The sequence below is a fragment of the Alnus glutinosa genome, chromosome 7 (assembly GCF_958979055.1).
Source record: "Alnus glutinosa chromosome 7, dhAlnGlut1.1, whole genome shotgun sequence".
NCBI lineage: Eukaryota > Viridiplantae > Streptophyta > Magnoliopsida > Fagales > Betulaceae > Alnus > Alnus glutinosa.
Window position 1 is genome coordinate 26,732,679 of NC_084892.1, and position 18,772 is coordinate 26,751,450.

Consider the following 18,772-nt stretch of genomic DNA (forward strand, 5'->3'; position numbering starts at 1 on the left):
GCAGCTGATCGAGCTCAGGTTGGCCTGGGGTGGCTAGCTTCCACAGTACTGGATACGTTCTCTTGTTATCATATTTATAGTACAATAATGGATGCTCTCTCTCAGTCAGATGCATCCATTTCTTTGGATTCTTTTTGATGGTCACTGCTTAACTGCGAGTGACGAGTGGTGATGATGCCAATTCTTATATATTGTCAAAAGATTCAGGGTATATACTTAGCCAGAAAACATAGAACTACTTGGAGAAAACTACGTACTGACCAATAACATGGTTCTTCCATATTGAATATTGGTTTAATTTAGGTCTTGAACAAGAGAAATGTGATCAATATTTGTAAGAATTGAGAAGACTTACTGTACATTAATATATTAGAGTAGGAACCCTAGCTAAAAGAACGACAAAGTCATTTCATTGGTGTTAATTAGTGTTAATGATGTGGTAGAAGCAATCCTAATGCTTATAACGACGTTATTAAGTTGTTATGAAGCTATTTGTAACGACTCACATAAATCATGCATACCTAACACGGACATGTATAAGCTCTCTTGTATTCTACCCATTGTAAATATACATAAACTATTCATCTTTTTAACGTGGGACGACCGAGTCCATCAACACTGGATGCATTCTCTTATTATCATATTTATAATACAATAATATATGGATGCTCTCTAGTCAAATGCATCCATGTCTTTGGATTAATTTTGATGTTCACTGCTTAACTGTGGGTGATTAGTGGTGATGATGTCAATTGCTTTTCAGTGTGGATTTGCTTAATGTCAAAAGATTCTGGGTACGTACTAATTAATTAGGCAGAAAACATAAAACTTGGAGAAAAATACTTACCAAACATGGTTTTCCATCTTGAATATTGGTTTAGGTTTTGAACAAGAGAAATGTGATCAATATTTGTAAGAATTGAGAAGGCTTACCGTACATTAATATATTAGAGTAGGAACCCTAAAAGAACGGCACAAAGAAAGCCATAATTTCCATGACATCAATCTACACGGCGCTTACTTTCACTTCATTGGTGTTATATATTGTTTATGAGGTAGAAGCAATCGTAATGCTTATAACGACGGGAGAGTTAGATGGCGGGGTTGGCGGAGGAAAGTTGATCTAGTTTTGAAAAAACTCAATCGATCTCAAATCCAAACAAAAACTGGGAGAGGCGGTGGCTGAGTGGCGAAGGCCGGGCGGCGCAGCAGATTTGAAGTGGAGGAGACCATGGACGGTAGGTGGCGAGAAGGCTACAGGTGGGCGGTACTTTGGGTGGATTGTGGGACTATTTTAGTATTTTGGACCTTCTTTGGGTCTTTTAGATCATATTTTAAACGATTTTAAAATAATTTAGGTCAGATTTTAGTATTTTGGGTTTGTGTTAATTTTTTTTTTTAAAGCTCTAATATTTTAAAAATATATTAATTTCACATTACTTTTTATTTTTTGCCTAAATACTGTTATACGAAAAAGCAACACAACCAACTAAATCAATGTAAACATAACCTACATCTAATCCAAAACGACATCACTTTGGTAATCAACACCAAAATGACGTCGTTTTGTTGAATTTATATATGCATGGACATAACCGCATCCCACGTTGAGCTAATAACCGCATCCGCATGTGCGGATAGTTGCGAATAACGAATATAGACGATTAATATCTGTCCGCATGTACACCTCTAGCTAATATTAGCAACATGTGTACGGTGTACTTAATAAGAAAATAATGTAAAACTTAACACACATGAACTTTCTTATAATCTGTCTACTTTATATGAGCTATTCATCTTTTTAATGTGGACAACCGAGACCATCAATAGAGGGACTTGGATCTTGCTCAACGTAATCAACATGCAATTAGGTAAACTTAGATTAATTATCGTGTGCTCAACGCTTGTAGACTTTTCCCTGAGAAGAGGTGTAGATGAAAGCGAGTTGAAGGTGACTATTTTGGACGTTTAGGTGAAGAAAGCTGACATTTCTCCTTATGATCAATAGAATAATTAATGCTTCTTGAACTTAATAAGAACAAATATTTTCCACCATTAATTTCTTGTGACACTTTTCATTCCGATTACTGTAATTTACCTCCTCCCCAAGAGGACGGGGTCTCACCTAGCAAAGCTATCAACTCATCCCACGGACAAATAAATAAAGACCAAAATTAATTAGGGTTATATATATATATATATATGAGGAGTAATTCTACGTGACTACATGTATATTAAGTGTTTATCAAGTGTCCTTAAAAAAATGATGTAACATTCAAAATCATCATCGGACATGTGATTGATCAAATGGTGATTTTGATTAAATGGTGATTTTAAAAGCCACCTCATTTTTTGATGGACACTTATATACTATAAGAATTACTCGGCTAAGAGGGAGGGTTTTGGCCACTCTTAAGCCTAAAAAGTGAAGAATTTTAGGATAGCCATTACAAGTGCAAGAAATAAATTATAAGGACTATAATGCAAAGAAAACATGATTTTGTAAATAAATGTAAGTTATTGGTATACCATATGATAGAACGTGATTCATATATGATACCATGATAGAACAAGGATAATTTGGCTATAAAACCGTACTCATCTATGTGAGTTCTCATTGATATATATAAAAGATTACAAGAGAGTTTGAATAACAACACATAACTGCATCTACTTCCTATACAATAGGACTAGAAATATTATCTAACTTATCTCTTATCTATCTATCATAGAGTTTGAATTCTAATATAACTAAACCTTATCTAGCTTAACACTAGAGTTTGAGTAGAAGTTGATTTCCTAGGTAGTATCCTTAATACCATAATACCTCAATAAAGCCATACAGCTAGGCTCACTGAACTCAATCTGAACCAATCAGTTAAGCGGTCTAGGCAGATTCATTCTTAGTAAAGCCCTATCGGCTCGCCAAACCCAATATGACTTAAAAATACTGACACAAAAAGCTTAAAAGGAAGCTGTATTTACTATATCTTAGCCCATGCCACATGGATTACCAACATCTCGTTATTCTCGAAGGCTTAGGAATGTGTGTCCAAGGGAGTGGGCCGGGGGCCACCATATCAAATCAATTAGCACATGAACCTCTTCCTTAAACAACAACGTGCGACTAATATACAATTAATTGAGATGACACGGCAATAACAATTAATCATTAATTTGTTTTTTTAACCTATCCTTGTAGAACCAAAGGCTAATTTTCACTGTTACTTCATTTCAGTTGTATGACAATTGTATAACAGTCTTTTAAATAGTTGGATAAATGATATTTAGTAAATTGACATATGACTGTTATACAATTAATTGAGATGACATGGCAATAACAATTAATCATTGATTTGTCTTTTTAACCTGTTCTTGTAAAATTAAAGGCTAATTTTTACTGTTACGTCATTTTAATTGTATGACAATCATATTACAGTCTTATAAATAGCACCATTACTCATTAAATTGACATTTGTTCTTATTACAAAGTGAAATTTTTAAATGAATATCTGTTAATACTACTAAAGTCTAAAAATATATATAAAAATTACAAAATAAATGTCAATTTAATACATTCGGATAATTCTCCAAACCTAGTTTAGGGTAAAATTTTAATTTTCAAAAATAATGCTAATTTCCAAGGGCAGGTTCGGTATTTTGGACACAAAACTTTTTGACGTGGACATTTTGTACCTGCAGGCCGCAGGATGAAACGTTCCTCGATCCTCGTTTTTGCGAAATCACATGATTCGCATCCTGTCAGCTTTGTTACATTCAGAGCCTGAGCCTATATGTACGTTGCCTACTTGCCTTGTCTTGGACTGGCATTCCACTTTTAGAAACTCAACAACACGTGGCGCCATTTCCAGAGCCCCACCTGGTCGAAACGTGTCGTGTAGCGTACTAGCTACAGTCGGGCACATGATTATTTATTATTCCTCTGCCCATTCTCACAAAACTATCCGTTATATTTGATGAAGACCCGGCTCGGCTTCCACAGCGTCGATCAGATGAGGGCCTACCTTGGCGACGTGGGAGAGAGGAGGTATGAGATTTTAACGGTGATGCGGGGTGGGAGACCATTGATTATCATGGGGTTGTGGAGTGTGCGGTTTGCTCGGATGGTGCGGTGCCAATCAGGGATGTTGATAATCTGAAAGCAACTGTAAAGCTTACACGTTCTCCAAATCTTGTCGTGTTTGGTCGGAATTCTACAAAAATAAAATAAAATAATTAATGATATTTACGTCATGTCGTAGTCTTGAATAAGTATTTTTTAAACAATATGTATAGGTCTTAGTCTTGAATAAGTATTTTTTAAACATATATATATATATATATATATATATGATTTTCTCTTCAAATTATCTTAAATTATATAGCGATTGTATAACAATATTCAAAAAATAAAAAAATAATAAAGTTTGAAATAACTTAATTATTTAATGACTGATATGTTAAATAACACTTAAATTGCCACGTCAATTTATAAAAGAATTATACTAAAATTTGAAATACCCCGAACCCTAGGAATACTACTAAAATTTGGATCATCGACTAGTAAAGGTAACTTTATCTCTGAGTGAAGCCTATATTTGTTTGGAGGAAACTCCTCACTGTATTTATGATATTATCATTATTGAACGATGTACTTAAATTATCTATTTATAATATGAGCTTGATTCCAATAAAAAAGAAAAAGATATATCTAGTATAATATTTTTCATCCGTATGATGTGATTCATTAAATTAATATATTGTTTAATTACATGTTTCTATACGCTCATAATCCATGTTAATTATAGCTTCAATTCCATATAATTTTTTTAGTTATGGTTTTTTTTTTTAAATATATATATATATATATATTTTGAATATCAAATTATCAAATAGGAATTTGCTATAATATCATGCGTTGATATTATATCAATTCGGATTAATTCCAACGGAAAGAATTACTAATCATTGTGCCTGCCTACATAATTGCAACACCTGGCATCGCCAAATGGCGGTGTATCGGCCTATATATAAAATAAATAATATGAACCAAGTAGAAGTCAAGTCGAGTAATGTTACACATTCTAAAAATCCAAATTCATAATAAAAAAATAAAATAAAATAAAATAAATCCAAATCCCTAGCTTATGTGGCATCGTTATGTATGAAATAGTGCAGCCACGTTTTCATGGAGGTTTCATTTCGTATGAGAGCGAGACTGAAAGAAAAAAATGTTTTGATAGGCTTTCATGACAAGGATCAAGGGTGTTCTTTTTTTCTTTCATTTTTATAATATTTGTTAAACCGATGAGGAATGGAATGGAAGCTTGAACCGATAGAAAATAATAAAAATTTGAGTTGGTTTGGCTTTACGGTTTTGTAGGCTAAAAATGCGTTTTTATATGGAATCATAAAAAAAACAACAACTTGTTTAAGGGTGGGTTTTTAAAAAATAGCGGTTCAAAGACGTGAAAAAATTATGTTTTCAAATCTAAAGCATGGGTGCGTTTTTAAAAACGCGCAATTTTAAATGTCAAACCGTAAACCCAAACGTATGTTTTGAAATGCTATATAATTTCCAAGAATTTGTCTTTCACCCATCAAATCTGATGTGGTGTGTTCATTCATATAGCATTTAGTGGACGGAAACGATTTTTTGGTTGGAGGGACCAGGCATTTATATTTATCTTTTTTAAATCACATATTTTGAAACCGTTAATATTTGTTAGTGCAATTCTTGACCTTGAAGTGAGCACAAGTCAAAAGAGTTTGAATCTTGCAAAAAGAACAAAAACCAAAAGCTTGATGGGAATGGGTTGGCAGGGAATACTTCTTAGACTTAAGTTAGATTTCTTGTTAGGTCGTAGATGATAAGTCCTATAATTCAGGATTTCAAGGACAATAAGTAATTGATCCCTTTTACCTGAATTTGATCCTCTATTTATAGAAGATGTGATAATCAATTATGATTCCACAATTTTCAGGAGATCCCATAATTTCCACTGATTCTCGGCTTGAGTTGGCCGTTATTTAATCATTTACTTAAGATTCTAATATCTTCCTTCACGTGTGAGTTCGAACTCATTTAAATAAGTGAAGCATAATATGTGAAACATTTCATTTAAATGAAAGGTAATTATGAAGACAAAATTCGAACTCATTATCATGTTTAGATACCGTGTTAAATTATCCCATATTCCAAAAACTTAAATAGATAACAAATAATAATTTAGTCTTAATTACATTTTTTTTTTTAAAAAAAAAAAAGAAAGAAAAGAAAAAGAATAGTATAAAAAGGAAGATCTTGGTGCTTGACCCACCTCTTGGAAATAGCACAATTCAAGCAAAGAGTGGATGGTTGAAATGGGCCTCCACTATGTTCATGACATGTCAACGTGTCAAAATCAACGCGGTGGTTGAACTTTCTGGAAGTTGTTTCTTTGGTCCAGAGTCCAGAGAGATCTGAGTGGAAGTGGGGAAATTTCACAAAAATTCACGCGTATAAAAAGTCTAAATGCCCCACATCGGATCTTATTCCCACCGTCATCACAGGCTTGATTATTCAGGAACAATTGAATTCGACTTTGACAGTTGTGGAAAATTCTTTTGGTCATTTTAAATACTAATTTTTTTTTATTTATTTATTATGTAGTTGTGGCAGTGTTGATTAAGTATTGGAATAGTTCGTTGCTTAAAAAAAATTGTGGTGGGTCTATAAACCGGATCAGGATCTTTTTTAATTTTAAAGAAATAGTTTATTCTCAAATTACACAATTTAAACTATTTTTAGGCATTAAATCGCTTGGAAAATGTCACCTATTAAAAATATGGCATATTATCGATGCAGTTAGAAGAAAGAATTTTTTTTCCAAAAGTGTTTTATTTTCACTTTTGCAGAGACGTTTCTTTCCATAAGATCAAAATATAATTTTTTGCTCAAAACTTGTTTATTAGAGCAAGAATTTGATGAAAATATACTTAATTTACAACTGTAACATGCCACCTTTTTAATATGTAACATTTTTCAAGAGTTTGGATGCCTAAAAACAATTAAAATCACGTAATTTGAAAATCTATTTTTTTTTTTTTGAAACGGCTAAAATTTCTAGATGATCCTAATTCTTATAAATCTATATTTTGTTATTTTGGATCGGTCAGTACACCGTCTGCCATTCCCAATTTTAAGTTTTTTTAATTTTAATTATATTTAATAATTATTTCAGCATTTGACATGATATAAACACCACAAGTATCGCTTGTGATATAGTGACACATAATATGATAGGTTGAGTTGTCTTCCGTATGTGGCATAAGAGACAGGGCGTCGTGTTTTTACGTGTGGTAACCTGAAGCTTCATTAAAAAATTGGACGGAACATGAATGGAAGTACCAAGTTGGTATTTCGGTTTACTAGAAATATTATCTGCGACACTTTTTGAAACCGATGTAAATATTTAATTTAGGCCCAAACCACAAGTACCGGAAAATAATTTGACCCTAAATTATAAAGACTATAATGCAAACAAAATATGATTTGGCAAGTTATGAAACGATAACCCAACTTGTCAACATTTGCAATAATACTATATGAGTTAGCAGTGTCACATGAAGATTTCTTTCCTAAAGGAGTGTGCAAAATCATTAGTTTAGATAAACTAATCTTACATTATTACTATATTGCCAATATCATACTCTTACCCTTACAACCAATACTATTCATTTCCACTTTAATAATAATAATAATAGTAATAAAAGAAAACTATTCATTCCTTACACAAATATGAACGGAAGAATACTCTATTTTTAGGGCACAAATTTTTTATAAACCAGTTTTTAAAAGTGTCAGGTGTCCTTAGTATGTAATTGTAACTTTAGAGAGTATTACATATAAGGCTACTAATGATGTCGGTCCATAATGACTACTATGATTGCGTCGGTCACACTTATAAGATCATTGAATCTAAGGTCGCACATAAACATAAATTTATTGACCATAAGGACAATTCTTTAACCGTTCCATAAGTGATTAATGGTTTGATAATGGTTTTTTAGCCTTCTTGTTTAACAATATATATATATATATATATATATATATATATATATATATATATATATATACACAGAGTGTTTTGTACAAGCTGAGGAACATGATACCGAACATAGCATATCCCAATAGTATAAAATCTCAATTATTGTTCTCATGAAATCTCTCCAACTAATTCACCAAAAATGCACAATAATTATCTTTTGCAGTGCTTTTATCTCCCACTTTATCATAGTTCGACGTTGTATTCGAGTATTAAAATCCTAACCCAACAAGGGAGCCTGTGGAACTGAATGGTTGCAGCGAATTAAAAATAAAATTTACTTGTAATAAAAGAAAAATAAAATTTCTAAGCTCTCTTGGTTTTGTGAAAAATCAATAAAACAAATGTTATTAAATAAATTTACCATAATTTCAAGAAAATCCATTTATATAAAGTGTTTTGACATCGCTGTGCACATGAAATGATAGGTTATAACCTGCCGGAATTACACCCGTGGTGAATAGATCCTTAACGCATGTACTGTAATTTTCATAACTATAAATTCAAGAGTTATTTCTTCTTTTTCTTTTTCTTTTTTTCCTTTCTTTTTATGGGGCATTTGAGACTCTGACCTGGTGTGAATGCTTGTTCTATCCCCAGACGGCCATACATGATTTGCTGTCGTGAAATATGACCACTACGCTCGATCGTAATTTGGTTTGTAAACTACATAAGATGGTGTCTTTTAACTGTATAAAGGATCTAAAGAGGCAATATTATGGGACATATGAAGAACCAAAATTACAAAAAGAAACAGAACTTTCATTATCTCAAAAAGCACTCAATGGTAAAGAGCAATAGTACATACAAACGCCGTGATATGGTGTAGCAGAACAACACCCCAAGTGCTGCAATGCAAGCAAACTATTTACCAACAAATGAAATTTTGGTCCCAAATATTTTGAAAATGAGAAATCCCATAACTTATTGCTCGGCAAAAGCAGCAAAGGAACATGAAAATTTGCCAAATCACAGCTTCAGCCACTCCAAGCAAGGACATAGACCCCAGCAAAACCGTGAAGGATAGTAATCCTTCAAGTAAACCTCCCTGCTAAAACCAATAATATAGAAAGTAAAGGTTCGAGCACGATGAGCCATGGTGACGCGTGTAACTGGCACAACGGAGATGGTATGCCTCTCACATATGACCCTAGAGGAGGGAGGTACATGAGCTCTGTCCGCAATAACTTCAGAAGAAAACTTGTTGAGGAAGAAAGAGTCGGCAAAAAAGGCTGGAGTGCATTGATATGCCTGAGTGTTGCACAACTGGACACCTTTGGCTTTGTGGAAAACCTCATCAGGAACTGATGCTGCTCCGCTTGTTGCACCAACTTTTCGATTTGAGAGTGTCTTCCTGTAACAGCAATTTTCTTTTCTCGTTCATTGAAGCACCAGCAGAAAATGGTAAGAATGAAAATTTCTTACATGAACAACCATGCAAGCAGTGATGGTTGTTTGAACATGAGAACTGATTATCCACATCACACAATGGTCTGGAGACAAATAATTTCATAACTTATAGAATTGCCTTTCAAAAAATCATACCTGCAACAGTTGATTCTATCAAGTAAATCTCAGTCAACTTATCCCCTATATAGTTATGGAGATAACTTACATCTTAGCCCCTTGACCAAAACTACGTATAAATCCTGCTGAGACTTTGGACCATCTTTCAGGCACCATTCAGTCCATAAGTAGCTTTCTGATGCAAAATTCATCGCGTATAAAATTCCTACTAAGAGATGAAATACTCAAACTCTAATGAATTGTTCAAATTTCTATGCAGCCAAATTTTCGCTGAAAGGTTATATAGATCCTATATGTTTGATCATTAAACACAAATCACTTCACAGTCAGGTACCTCCTCAAGGTGGTGCCCATATCAAAGAATGTGAAACATGACATTACATGAAGAGAATAGATAATTCCTTCTAGTAGAGTGACTGCCTAAAAAATATGCACTATGATGAACTAATCAAATTCAAAGAAAGTTTTGAGCCTCATTCATTATGAAATGCAGGTTGGTTAGCTTGTACAAACTGATAACATTGACCTTTATAGGCAGAGCATATGCAATATACGTATCGTCAATCTAGCAGACATACCATCTAACAACTGCAACATTGCGTGAGAGAAGAGAACCACTTCCATGACATGTCTCACATTTAATTAGCCCACGAGATGCACAAGTAGCACAGGGAATCTGTCCCTTGCCATTACATTTCATACATCTGCAAAGACAAATAATTCCGAGTGAATGAACCATGACCACTGCAAGAGTAATAGCTATCCAGTTCCAAAACATGAAGCTACCATTAAACTGCATATCAAACTTAACAGTCAAAACTGTTGATTTCAAATATCCTGTTGTAGTATTTGGGTAGAAATGAAGTACACAGATAAGTTCTAGTTAAAGAGATGTAAAGAACAACCATTGAAGTTTGACTGTGTAATAATTATGTTTCAGCTTAAAACCAGATGTGATTACATTCACATAGAGATGAATTACTAACAAACAAACAACTCACATTGTGTCAGATCCATCTCTATGGGCAATTAAACCTCTTCCATAACAAACAGGGCATTGGGCCATCTGATTTTCCTTAAAAAATCCAGGTTCTTGGTCTGCATTACATTTAGAACAGACGATATTTCCCCGTCCTGCACATCCTGCAATCTCATCCAAGGTTGTGTTAGGACAAAACAATAAAGACTCCTACTATTAGTAACTGCGAGAACAAAAAGATAAAAATTCAAGTTTCTTTTACATTAAAATTCTTTCTTAACCACAAAGAGTCTGTAATTTCAGAACCCTTACCTGAGCATTTCTCAATGCGTTCAGAATGAGGAATTTTCGCTTTTGATTCTTTATAAGGTATAAATAGGACAGGGAACTCAGATTTTAAATCCAATTCCCAGATTCCAAGTTCAGGCCCTTTATCCCTTCCATCAATATCCCCACTGAGGTATGGTTCTGTTTCTCTTAAAGTTTCCCTTTCCTCTATAAAAGTATCTAGGGTTCCTACATAAACATTGCAGTCTTCCACTGCATGAATCTTCCATGTCCGAGCAGGACGACTTCCCCAACAGCAACGATGACCAACATGATCAATGAGCAATTCACGTATCTCTACTTCATCCAATATTTGCCTAAACATGGATTATTGAGTTAACAAAAGTTTGTAATTTGATGCTACGATGTTGAACTTGATAAAATTCCATCAATAAAAGAGGGACTTGAATAGAGAAAGAAAAAAAAAATACCAACATAGGTACAAATCAAAGCTTTAAGTGAACATGTACAGCAAGTGCTAGAGGTAAACCTATCTGTGATTCATGCTTGAGCCTTGACTAATCTTTGACAGAGAGCAACAATTATAATTGTGGAAGATCTCCAGGCAGGATCTTCTATAATTTATCTCAATACTTGGCCCTTTTGCAGCAAGCACCAGCATGCATTGGGCAGTAATGCATGAAACAAAGTGCTTTTTAACTATGGCATAATGGATGGTGCAAAAGATACTAATTACTTACCTTGCATATTTCCATATGCATGACAATGCACAAATGGATTATCCATGAAAATAAATGGCATAGGGAAGATAAAAGCCTCGTTTTTCAAGCAAAATTCTTGAAAAATTAATACAGGTTCTCTGAAATTCTTGCTAACATGATGTTTTCACTTTGATACAAGAAGGTTGCTAATATGTCAACGAAGTCACTGAAATTCTTCTTCTTCTTCCTCTTCCTCTTCTCTTTTCCCCTTTTAGTCCAAAATTTTGTTTCCCTAGAAAATAGGCTGTCCTCACATCCCTTAATTGTGACACTACCATACTAGACAGTTTCTATATTCTTATTTGTGCCTTGGCAAAAGTATTCTGCGCCTGTAGTTATTATACGTCACCACACACAAAATCCTAGCACAAAAGTTGGTTGATTTTTGGCTAATAAGATAGGCCCACAACACAATACAAATCCTTCTGAAAAAGCAAGAGCAATAAGAAAGATATGTCTAAAAGAAAGGGTGCAACACAGCTGAGAAAGAGGAAGTGTTTCAAGGCTTATCTTATGAAAACGATGTCATATCACATTATGCCAACATTGCAGAAACATGGTACAAATTTTTAAGATAAGACTAACAATCTTAAAGACATGCAACTCAGCCTGTAACCCTTTCAAATTATAACATCAGTTCCATTGAATTTCTGCACTTGATAATAGGTGCGTAGTAACAAACTAACCTCCCGAAATCACTGGTGGCTCCACCATAATCTCCTCCATATCCACCTTGATAAACAATAGCTTGCTCTGCAAGAAGTGACTCATGATAATGTGTACAGGGTAAAAGATTATGGAAGAGAATGAAAACTTCATTGCGTTAAAATGAAGCATAAAGCAGTATAAGTCTCCTTTGGTTAGTGAGAAAATATTACATTGTTTTATGTTGTTTTGACATCTGAAAGTGATAAAAAAATAAAATAAATAAATAAACTAGCTTCAAAATCCAAATTATATTATAAGGCATGTCAAACTGGAGGTTTTGTAGCTTAATTTCCAAATAATCTAAGATTTTAACATCTTAATTTCCCTTATTTTCCTACATTTTCTCAGCAACCAAACAAAAAACACCAATGAAATACTCGGTAAACATAGATGGTAATCCTTGACAATCGAAAGCAAGCTCTTCAAAACCCCAAAATTAACTCAGACCCATTAACTAAAACCGAAAACCCATATAAGAAATAGCCAGCTGGGAAACATGCGCGTACCATTAGGATCGGGCTCGGGCTCGGGCTCGCTGACCAAAGCGCTGTGAAGGGAAGGCGGGTAGGGATCGGAAAAAAAAGCCGCCGACCGAATCTCCTCGACGCTGACCTCAGTGCCGGCCAACGAAGTAGTAGGAATCACAGAGCCCGTTCTTCCCACGTACTGGTACGAACTCCATTTTCCGCTCTCTTTCTCTCCCGCTTCACTTCCTTGTTCTTTCACAAATACGAAAACCCATCAAAGAAATATCAGAGATAGGCTTCTATCAACTTGAAAATTATAATTAATAACCCAAAAAAAAAAAAAAAAAAAGACTTGGAAAGCGCGAAGCGTGTGAGTTCACCTGAGAGCAGTGGCTCCTCCATGATTTTGTGTGTGTTAGAGAGACTGAAAATGTACAAATATAGTGCAAGTTTCCTTAGCGAGTAAGAAAGGCGTGGATCTCTCTGGTAGACTGGTAGACGACTCGGGTCCACCCCATCAATTCTTGGGTTCAGGCTTGTAAACGCAGTTAAAACCAAAAAAAAATAAAAAAAATAGCGTTGGTTGTTGTCGTCGTCGTCGTCTGAACTCGAACTTGAACGGAAGATGGTTGCCAATATTTTATTGTTAATGTTTTTTTTTTCAAACTATTGATTACGACCATCTATTTTCAAAACTATAAAAAATTACTAATATTTTCAAACACATTCTTAACAAAAATAAAACTTTTGGTAGCTAACTACCCAACATCTGAGGTGGATCATGGATGGTCCACCCCGGAGCATCTTTTGAAGGTGCCCGATTCTAACACTCCGGTTTCATGTTGAGAATATGAGTAGGCTATATAAAAAATACGGTTTATAAGAAATGCTTATGAGCATTAAATCTCGCATTGTTTACTTATTATGTAAAATTGATGTCTATAAATTATTATAAAGAATTTTCAAATTTATTAGTCATTTTGAAGTGATAGTAAGGATGTGATTAGCATTTTTTTCTTCATCGTTCCACCCATTATTAGAATCGCATGGGACTGGGTTTCCAACCACCCTTCTTTTAATATATATATAAAAAAAATTATGACTTTTAGTTTTTTTTCTTTGAATTTATATGGTTTTTTTTTTTTTTTTATCTTATTAAAAAAGTTTATAGTTATTTTTATCTTCTTGTTAGCCTTAAACAACATTAATAATTTTTAGAAGTCTGAGAGGAATATTGATGCGATCGATATTGTAACGGTCTTGTTTGAATGTTTGTTAAGGCAATGAGTTTGAAGTAAACGTATTAACGTGCACAACAGTTGCGTTACCAAAATATTACCTTCCTTTTTATTTTTTTCTTTTTTTTTTTTAACGAAAAATCTGAATATTACTCTTAAGGTAATACATAAATAGGTATTGTAATAAGAACTAAATACGTATAAATAGGAATACTTACATGTTAATAAGATAAAAATAAATAAATAAATAATAATAATTTTTTTAAATAAAAAATAAAAAATAAAAAATTGATTGATTCTAAACATTATATACCTATTTTGTTTTTGTTTTTTCTTATGCGGAGGAGGGTAAATCTATCATTTATTTATTTGTTTATTGCATGAAAATGAACATTGCAACCATTTTAATAGTTCAGCAAGGTACATTGTAACACTTAATAATATTAACATGTGTTCATTGGCATGTGAGAAGCATATGTTGTTTTAATAACATGTGCTTTTTATATGCTTTTCTAATAGTATTAATAAAAAAAAAAATTGAATTTAAAAGACACATGTCACTCTTATATATGGGTTGTAGAAAATTTCTGTCAACCAATAACGAAATGAGAAAGGTTTGGTTGCATTATTTGTTACATCTCCGTATAAGATATTTGTAAATTTACTATTAAATTTATAAATTTTCCATATTCAATGAGGATTTACAAGAGATATGCAAGAAATTTACAATAGAATGATATGTAATATATCTGGAAATAATTATTATATTTTGAGAAATGCTTATTTGCATTATGATGTTCATATTGCGTACACCTCCATTGAGTTGACATGCTCCATCCACCCTTAATTAACAAAAAAAAATAATAATAATAATAAAAGCATTTCTCTTAAACTTTTATAGTTTATTCCAGCATACCATTCATATATGAGTAATTTGATGATTTTAAAAGCAACCCAATTTTTAAAGGGTAAAAAGAGAAAAAAAAAAAAAAATGATGCTTAACATATATATATATATATATATATAAAATCGGGGAAATGGTAGGCAGGGACACTCATCCGTCCCCTGTCCTACTTTTAATAATATAATAATATATTATTAAAGCAAAAAGTGATAAAATCGAAGAAAATAAATGAAAAAGTAATATAATATATTATTATATTATTAAAAGTAGGACAAGGGACGGATGAGTGTCCCCTGCCTATCATAGCTCATAAAATCGAGTAATACTTTTTTTTTGAATATTATTCTAGTAATACTATGAACTATTTGTTATCATTTTAAATTGACGTGTCTTAAAATTATAATTAAATTTATGATAAATTACTGTTGATTTTAAAGAATCATTATTGATTTTTTTTTTTTTTTTTTTTTGAAACGAATCATTATTGATTTTAAAAGCTAAGGGGAAGTCAACTTTTGAAGAATGAAATGAAGATAAAAAAAATGGTCCGATCGCCCACGTGCAGTGATCAAAGAACCTATATGCAACGAATCGACCGTCACTAACAGTAGAGACACATAAAGAACCTATATGCCGTCACACCTGATACATCCCCAGTCCTATATATACACAACTAACACTAATTTCTCGACCGCTGCCACCTAGTCTGTAATTAGGGTTTCCGTCTTCCCAGACCAGCACAACAGCTCCGTTCGAAAATGGTGAAAGGTCGCCAGGGAGAGCGCGTCAGGTCCCAGATTTCCTCTCTCCCAATTTTCCTTTAACTCTTCTTTCATGGATTTCTTCAAACACCTTAAAAGTCTTTGTTCACCTGTTTGTATTTCTTGTTTCACAGACTCTATATACGAGGAACCATTCTCGGATACAAGAGGTAACGGAGAGCGGCTCTCATTTTACCCAGAAATTTAAGCTAAATTAGGGTTTGGATTGGATTATGAATACGTATCTGGGTTGGGTTTTTTCAGGTCGAAGTCGAACCAGTATCCAAACACCTCGCTGATCCAGATCGAGGGCGTGAACACCAAAGAGGAGGTGGCGTGGTACGCAGGAAAGCGCATGGCGTACATCTACAAGGCGAAGGTCAAGAAGAACGACACCCACTACCGGTGCATTTGGGGCAAGGTCATCAGGCCTCATGGTAACAGTGGCATAGTGCGCGCCAAGTTCAAGTCTAACCTCCCTCCCAAATCCATGGTATTGAATTTGCTAGTTCTGTTTCGTTCGATTTGATTTTGACGATTTGGGTCTGATTGTGTTTTGTTTGTTTCGTTAAACAGGGAGCTAGGGTCAGGGTTTTCATGTACCCCAGCAACATTTGAGGTATAGCGACCCATCCCTTTCTATCTTTGTGGCAGTCTGGTTTTATGGGCATGTTCTTTTATAAGCGATTGACTTGTAACTACGTTGTTTTTTGTTTCTTTGGAATGTAGAAATGGGTAACCAATATTAGTTTAGCATTGGGGATTATGAGGTTTAGCTTATCGATGTTACATTGCGGGAGGCCAGAATGTAGCCTCTCCTGTAATGTTTGGGGATGATTTGATTGCTAAATTGTGTCCGAGTCGTATGTGGCAGTTGTAAATTTCTAATGAGCATTGTGGTTGTTAACTTGTAATACTGTGATAAGTTTGTTGATAAACACGTTTTGATATGCCATTGGTACTGCAAAGCCGCTTATGGTTCTTTTTTTAGCTTTATTCCTAGCTGCAAAGCCATTTTTATTCTTGAGGAGTAATTTATATGTGCAGTGTCGGAAAATTTCAATTTTGGGTTGTTTAGGATTATTGAAACAAGTCATGTTTAGACCACATATTTGTTGATGAATATTTGGGAAACACCCAATTGCCATACTGCAAAAACTAGACTTAAGAGTATGTTTGGTAAGCGGAATAGCTATTCCATTAGAAAGAAGGAATAGCCTTATTAAGAATGGAAGAATGTGGAATAAAATAGACTTGATGTTGAAGTATTCATATACACTTGGAATAACCATTCCCATGACCAATGCAGGAATGACTTCATTTAATTGAGGAATAGCTATTCCTCAATTAAATGAATAGTCATTCGACTCATTCCCTCATGACCGTCATGGGAATCGCTATTCCAAGGTTATTTCATTCCACTTTATTCCATTTCCAATAGATGCTATTCCCTTTTTCTAAACGAATAGCTATTCTTCATACCAAACATAACCTTAATGTGGACTTAATGTGGAGTTGCATGTATAACTTCTGACTGAAATTTCATCCTTTCACCCAAGAGCAGACTGAATAAAGCTTATGTTCTTATGCACTAGTTGTAATTTGTTAAACTTAATGGCTTGTGGGAAAACATAAGAGTGGCGGAAACGAAATGATGACCATTAATTTTTGGATTGAATTATTGGTTTCTTAGTTGATCTGTCTTAAGTGGGAATAGAAAGAAGTTTAACATCCTTTCACAAATCTGGTGGTGAGATTTAGTCTGTTTATTAGTATCATGAATTGATTGTGAGATCATAATTTTCCTTGGTAGTTGCTGTTTTGATCTGATATCGTACAGTTCTCTTTTATCTCTGCCTGCAGTGTGGTGTTTTATGCATATGCATGCTAGATTGGAGATCAGAGGTGAAAGAGTCAAATTTTGTATGTGCTCAAAAGCCAAGTCTTAAAGGTTTTGTACTCGGGAATTGAACTTACTTGTTCTGGCTTTTTGGCTCACTTTGGTTATTAATGGATATGTAACATTCATGGTAATGCATATACCAGTTTTGGATTTGGGACTTGTTAATATTTTGATTTCTCATGTGGAGTAGTTATGGTTTTCTGGATTTTTATTTTTTCTACATCAAGAAATTCATTGTCGATTGCATAGGAGGACATGTCTCTCTCGTTGAAAAGTAGAGGCTGAATGTGGCTTGTATACATACATGTCTCTCTCGTTGCATACATGCCTTGTTTTATAAGGCAAGCCAATCTATCAAATTTTCGTCGTAGCTGCGGGTTCTTCCATAGTTCCATTTGGCCCTTGGCAATAGTTAGAAATGAGGCAATGTTTTACAATTTGTGCCTTTCGTTTTCTTTTAAGAAGCATTTCCTGCTTAGTGCTGGCTTTTACGTGTAACGTGTGGCTTGGGAATTAGCAGCATGGTTGGGGATTAAGATCCACTTAAATTATGTCAGTATGAAAGGTCATTTATAGGATTTATTTGATCAAATAAAAATCAGGTTGTCCAACTACTTATCTGGTCAGGTGAATTTCATAAGTAATATTTTACAATTACTTGTCTGTATTTTCTCAAATTCGAGCAGATAATTTGAGAGAATTTTAATTCAGATCGGAAAACCTCAAAGAGCACTCCACTAATAACCATGAGGCACTTTTCAAACCGACCTGTGATTTTAAAATTTTATTTTAGGCAAGTGTCATTTGGATCACTTTCGATCACACACCATTCTCTTTTCCTTACTTTATGTTGTTTGGATTGTGCGCCATATGTTGCAAGCAGATCTAAAATTGCATATAAGAAGTGGATTAAGATCGATCGTGTACAATTATTTGTTCGCATTTGAGAGAATTTGTGCAGGTAATTGTAAGTGATTACTTATGAAATTTACCTAACTAAATAAAAATTAGATTATTCAACCACTTATTCGGTCAAGTGAATTTCATAAATGATTTCTCGCAATTACTTGGTCAAATTATGTCAAATTGAAGCAAATGATTGTAGATAATACAAATCCGAGGACAATGAGCGGTGGTTGGTTGCTCTT

The 18,772-nt window shown here is 33.8% G+C and overlaps 2 protein-coding genes across 3 annotated transcripts; one reads left to right on the forward strand and one right to left on the reverse strand.

Moving 5' to 3' along the window:
* Positions 1-8,828: 8,828 nt before the first annotated feature.
* LOC133873623 (uncharacterized) lies at positions 8,829-13,408 on the reverse strand. The gene is made up of 7 exons (XM_062311353.1): positions 13,198-13,408; positions 12,857-13,069; positions 12,329-12,395; positions 10,906-11,237; positions 10,616-10,757; positions 10,193-10,318; positions 8,829-9,441 (listed from the first exon to the last, which is right to left on the reverse strand). The coding sequence occupies exons 1-7, from the start codon at positions 13,217-13,219 to the stop codon at positions 9,057-9,059; spliced, it is 1,287 nt and encodes a 428-aa protein (XP_062167337.1). The 5' UTR covers positions 13,220-13,408; the 3' UTR covers positions 8,829-9,056.
* Positions 13,409-15,627: 2,219 nt separating this feature from the next.
* LOC133874244 (large ribosomal subunit protein eL33w-like) lies at positions 15,628-17,789 on the forward strand. 2 transcript variants are annotated; one of them, XM_062312118.1, is made up of 5 exons: positions 15,628-15,750; positions 15,856-15,891; positions 15,986-16,214; positions 16,298-16,340; positions 17,562-17,789. In XM_062312118.1, the coding sequence occupies exons 1-4, from the start codon at positions 15,719-15,721 to the stop codon at positions 16,337-16,339; spliced, it is 339 nt and encodes a 112-aa protein (XP_062168102.1). In that variant the 5' UTR covers positions 15,628-15,718; the 3' UTR covers position 16,340; positions 17,562-17,789. The 2 variants fall into 2 exon arrangements, with proteins under 2 accessions (XP_062168102.1, XP_062168101.1); XM_062312117.1 differs by having other exon boundaries at positions 17,585-17,789.
* The last annotated feature ends 983 nt before the right edge of the window (positions 17,790-18,772 follow it).

Bases quoted from the DNA above. Each gene is read 5' to 3' on its own strand.
- LOC133873623 (XM_062311353.1), bottom strand. From the start codon at position 13,219: ATGGAGGAGCCACTGCTCTCAG. The intron at 13,070-13,197 runs GTGAACTCACAC...TATTTGTGAAAG, and splicing joins GGAGGAGCCACTGCTCTCAG to AACAAGGAAGTGAAGCGGGA. The intron at 12,396-12,856 runs GTACGCGCATGT...CACTTCTTGCAG, and splicing joins GCCCGAGCCCGATCCTAATG to AGCAAGCTATTGTTTATCAA.
- LOC133874244 (XM_062312118.1), top strand. From the start codon at position 15,719: ATGGTGAAAGGTCGCCAGGGAGAGCGCGTCAG. The intron at 15,751-15,855 runs GTCCCAGATTTC...CTTGTTTCACAG, and splicing joins CGCCAGGGAGAGCGCGTCAG to ACTCTATATACGAGGAACCA. The intron at 15,892-15,985 runs GTAACGGAGAGC...GGGTTTTTTCAG, and splicing joins ACCATTCTCGGATACAAGAG to GTCGAAGTCGAACCAGTATC.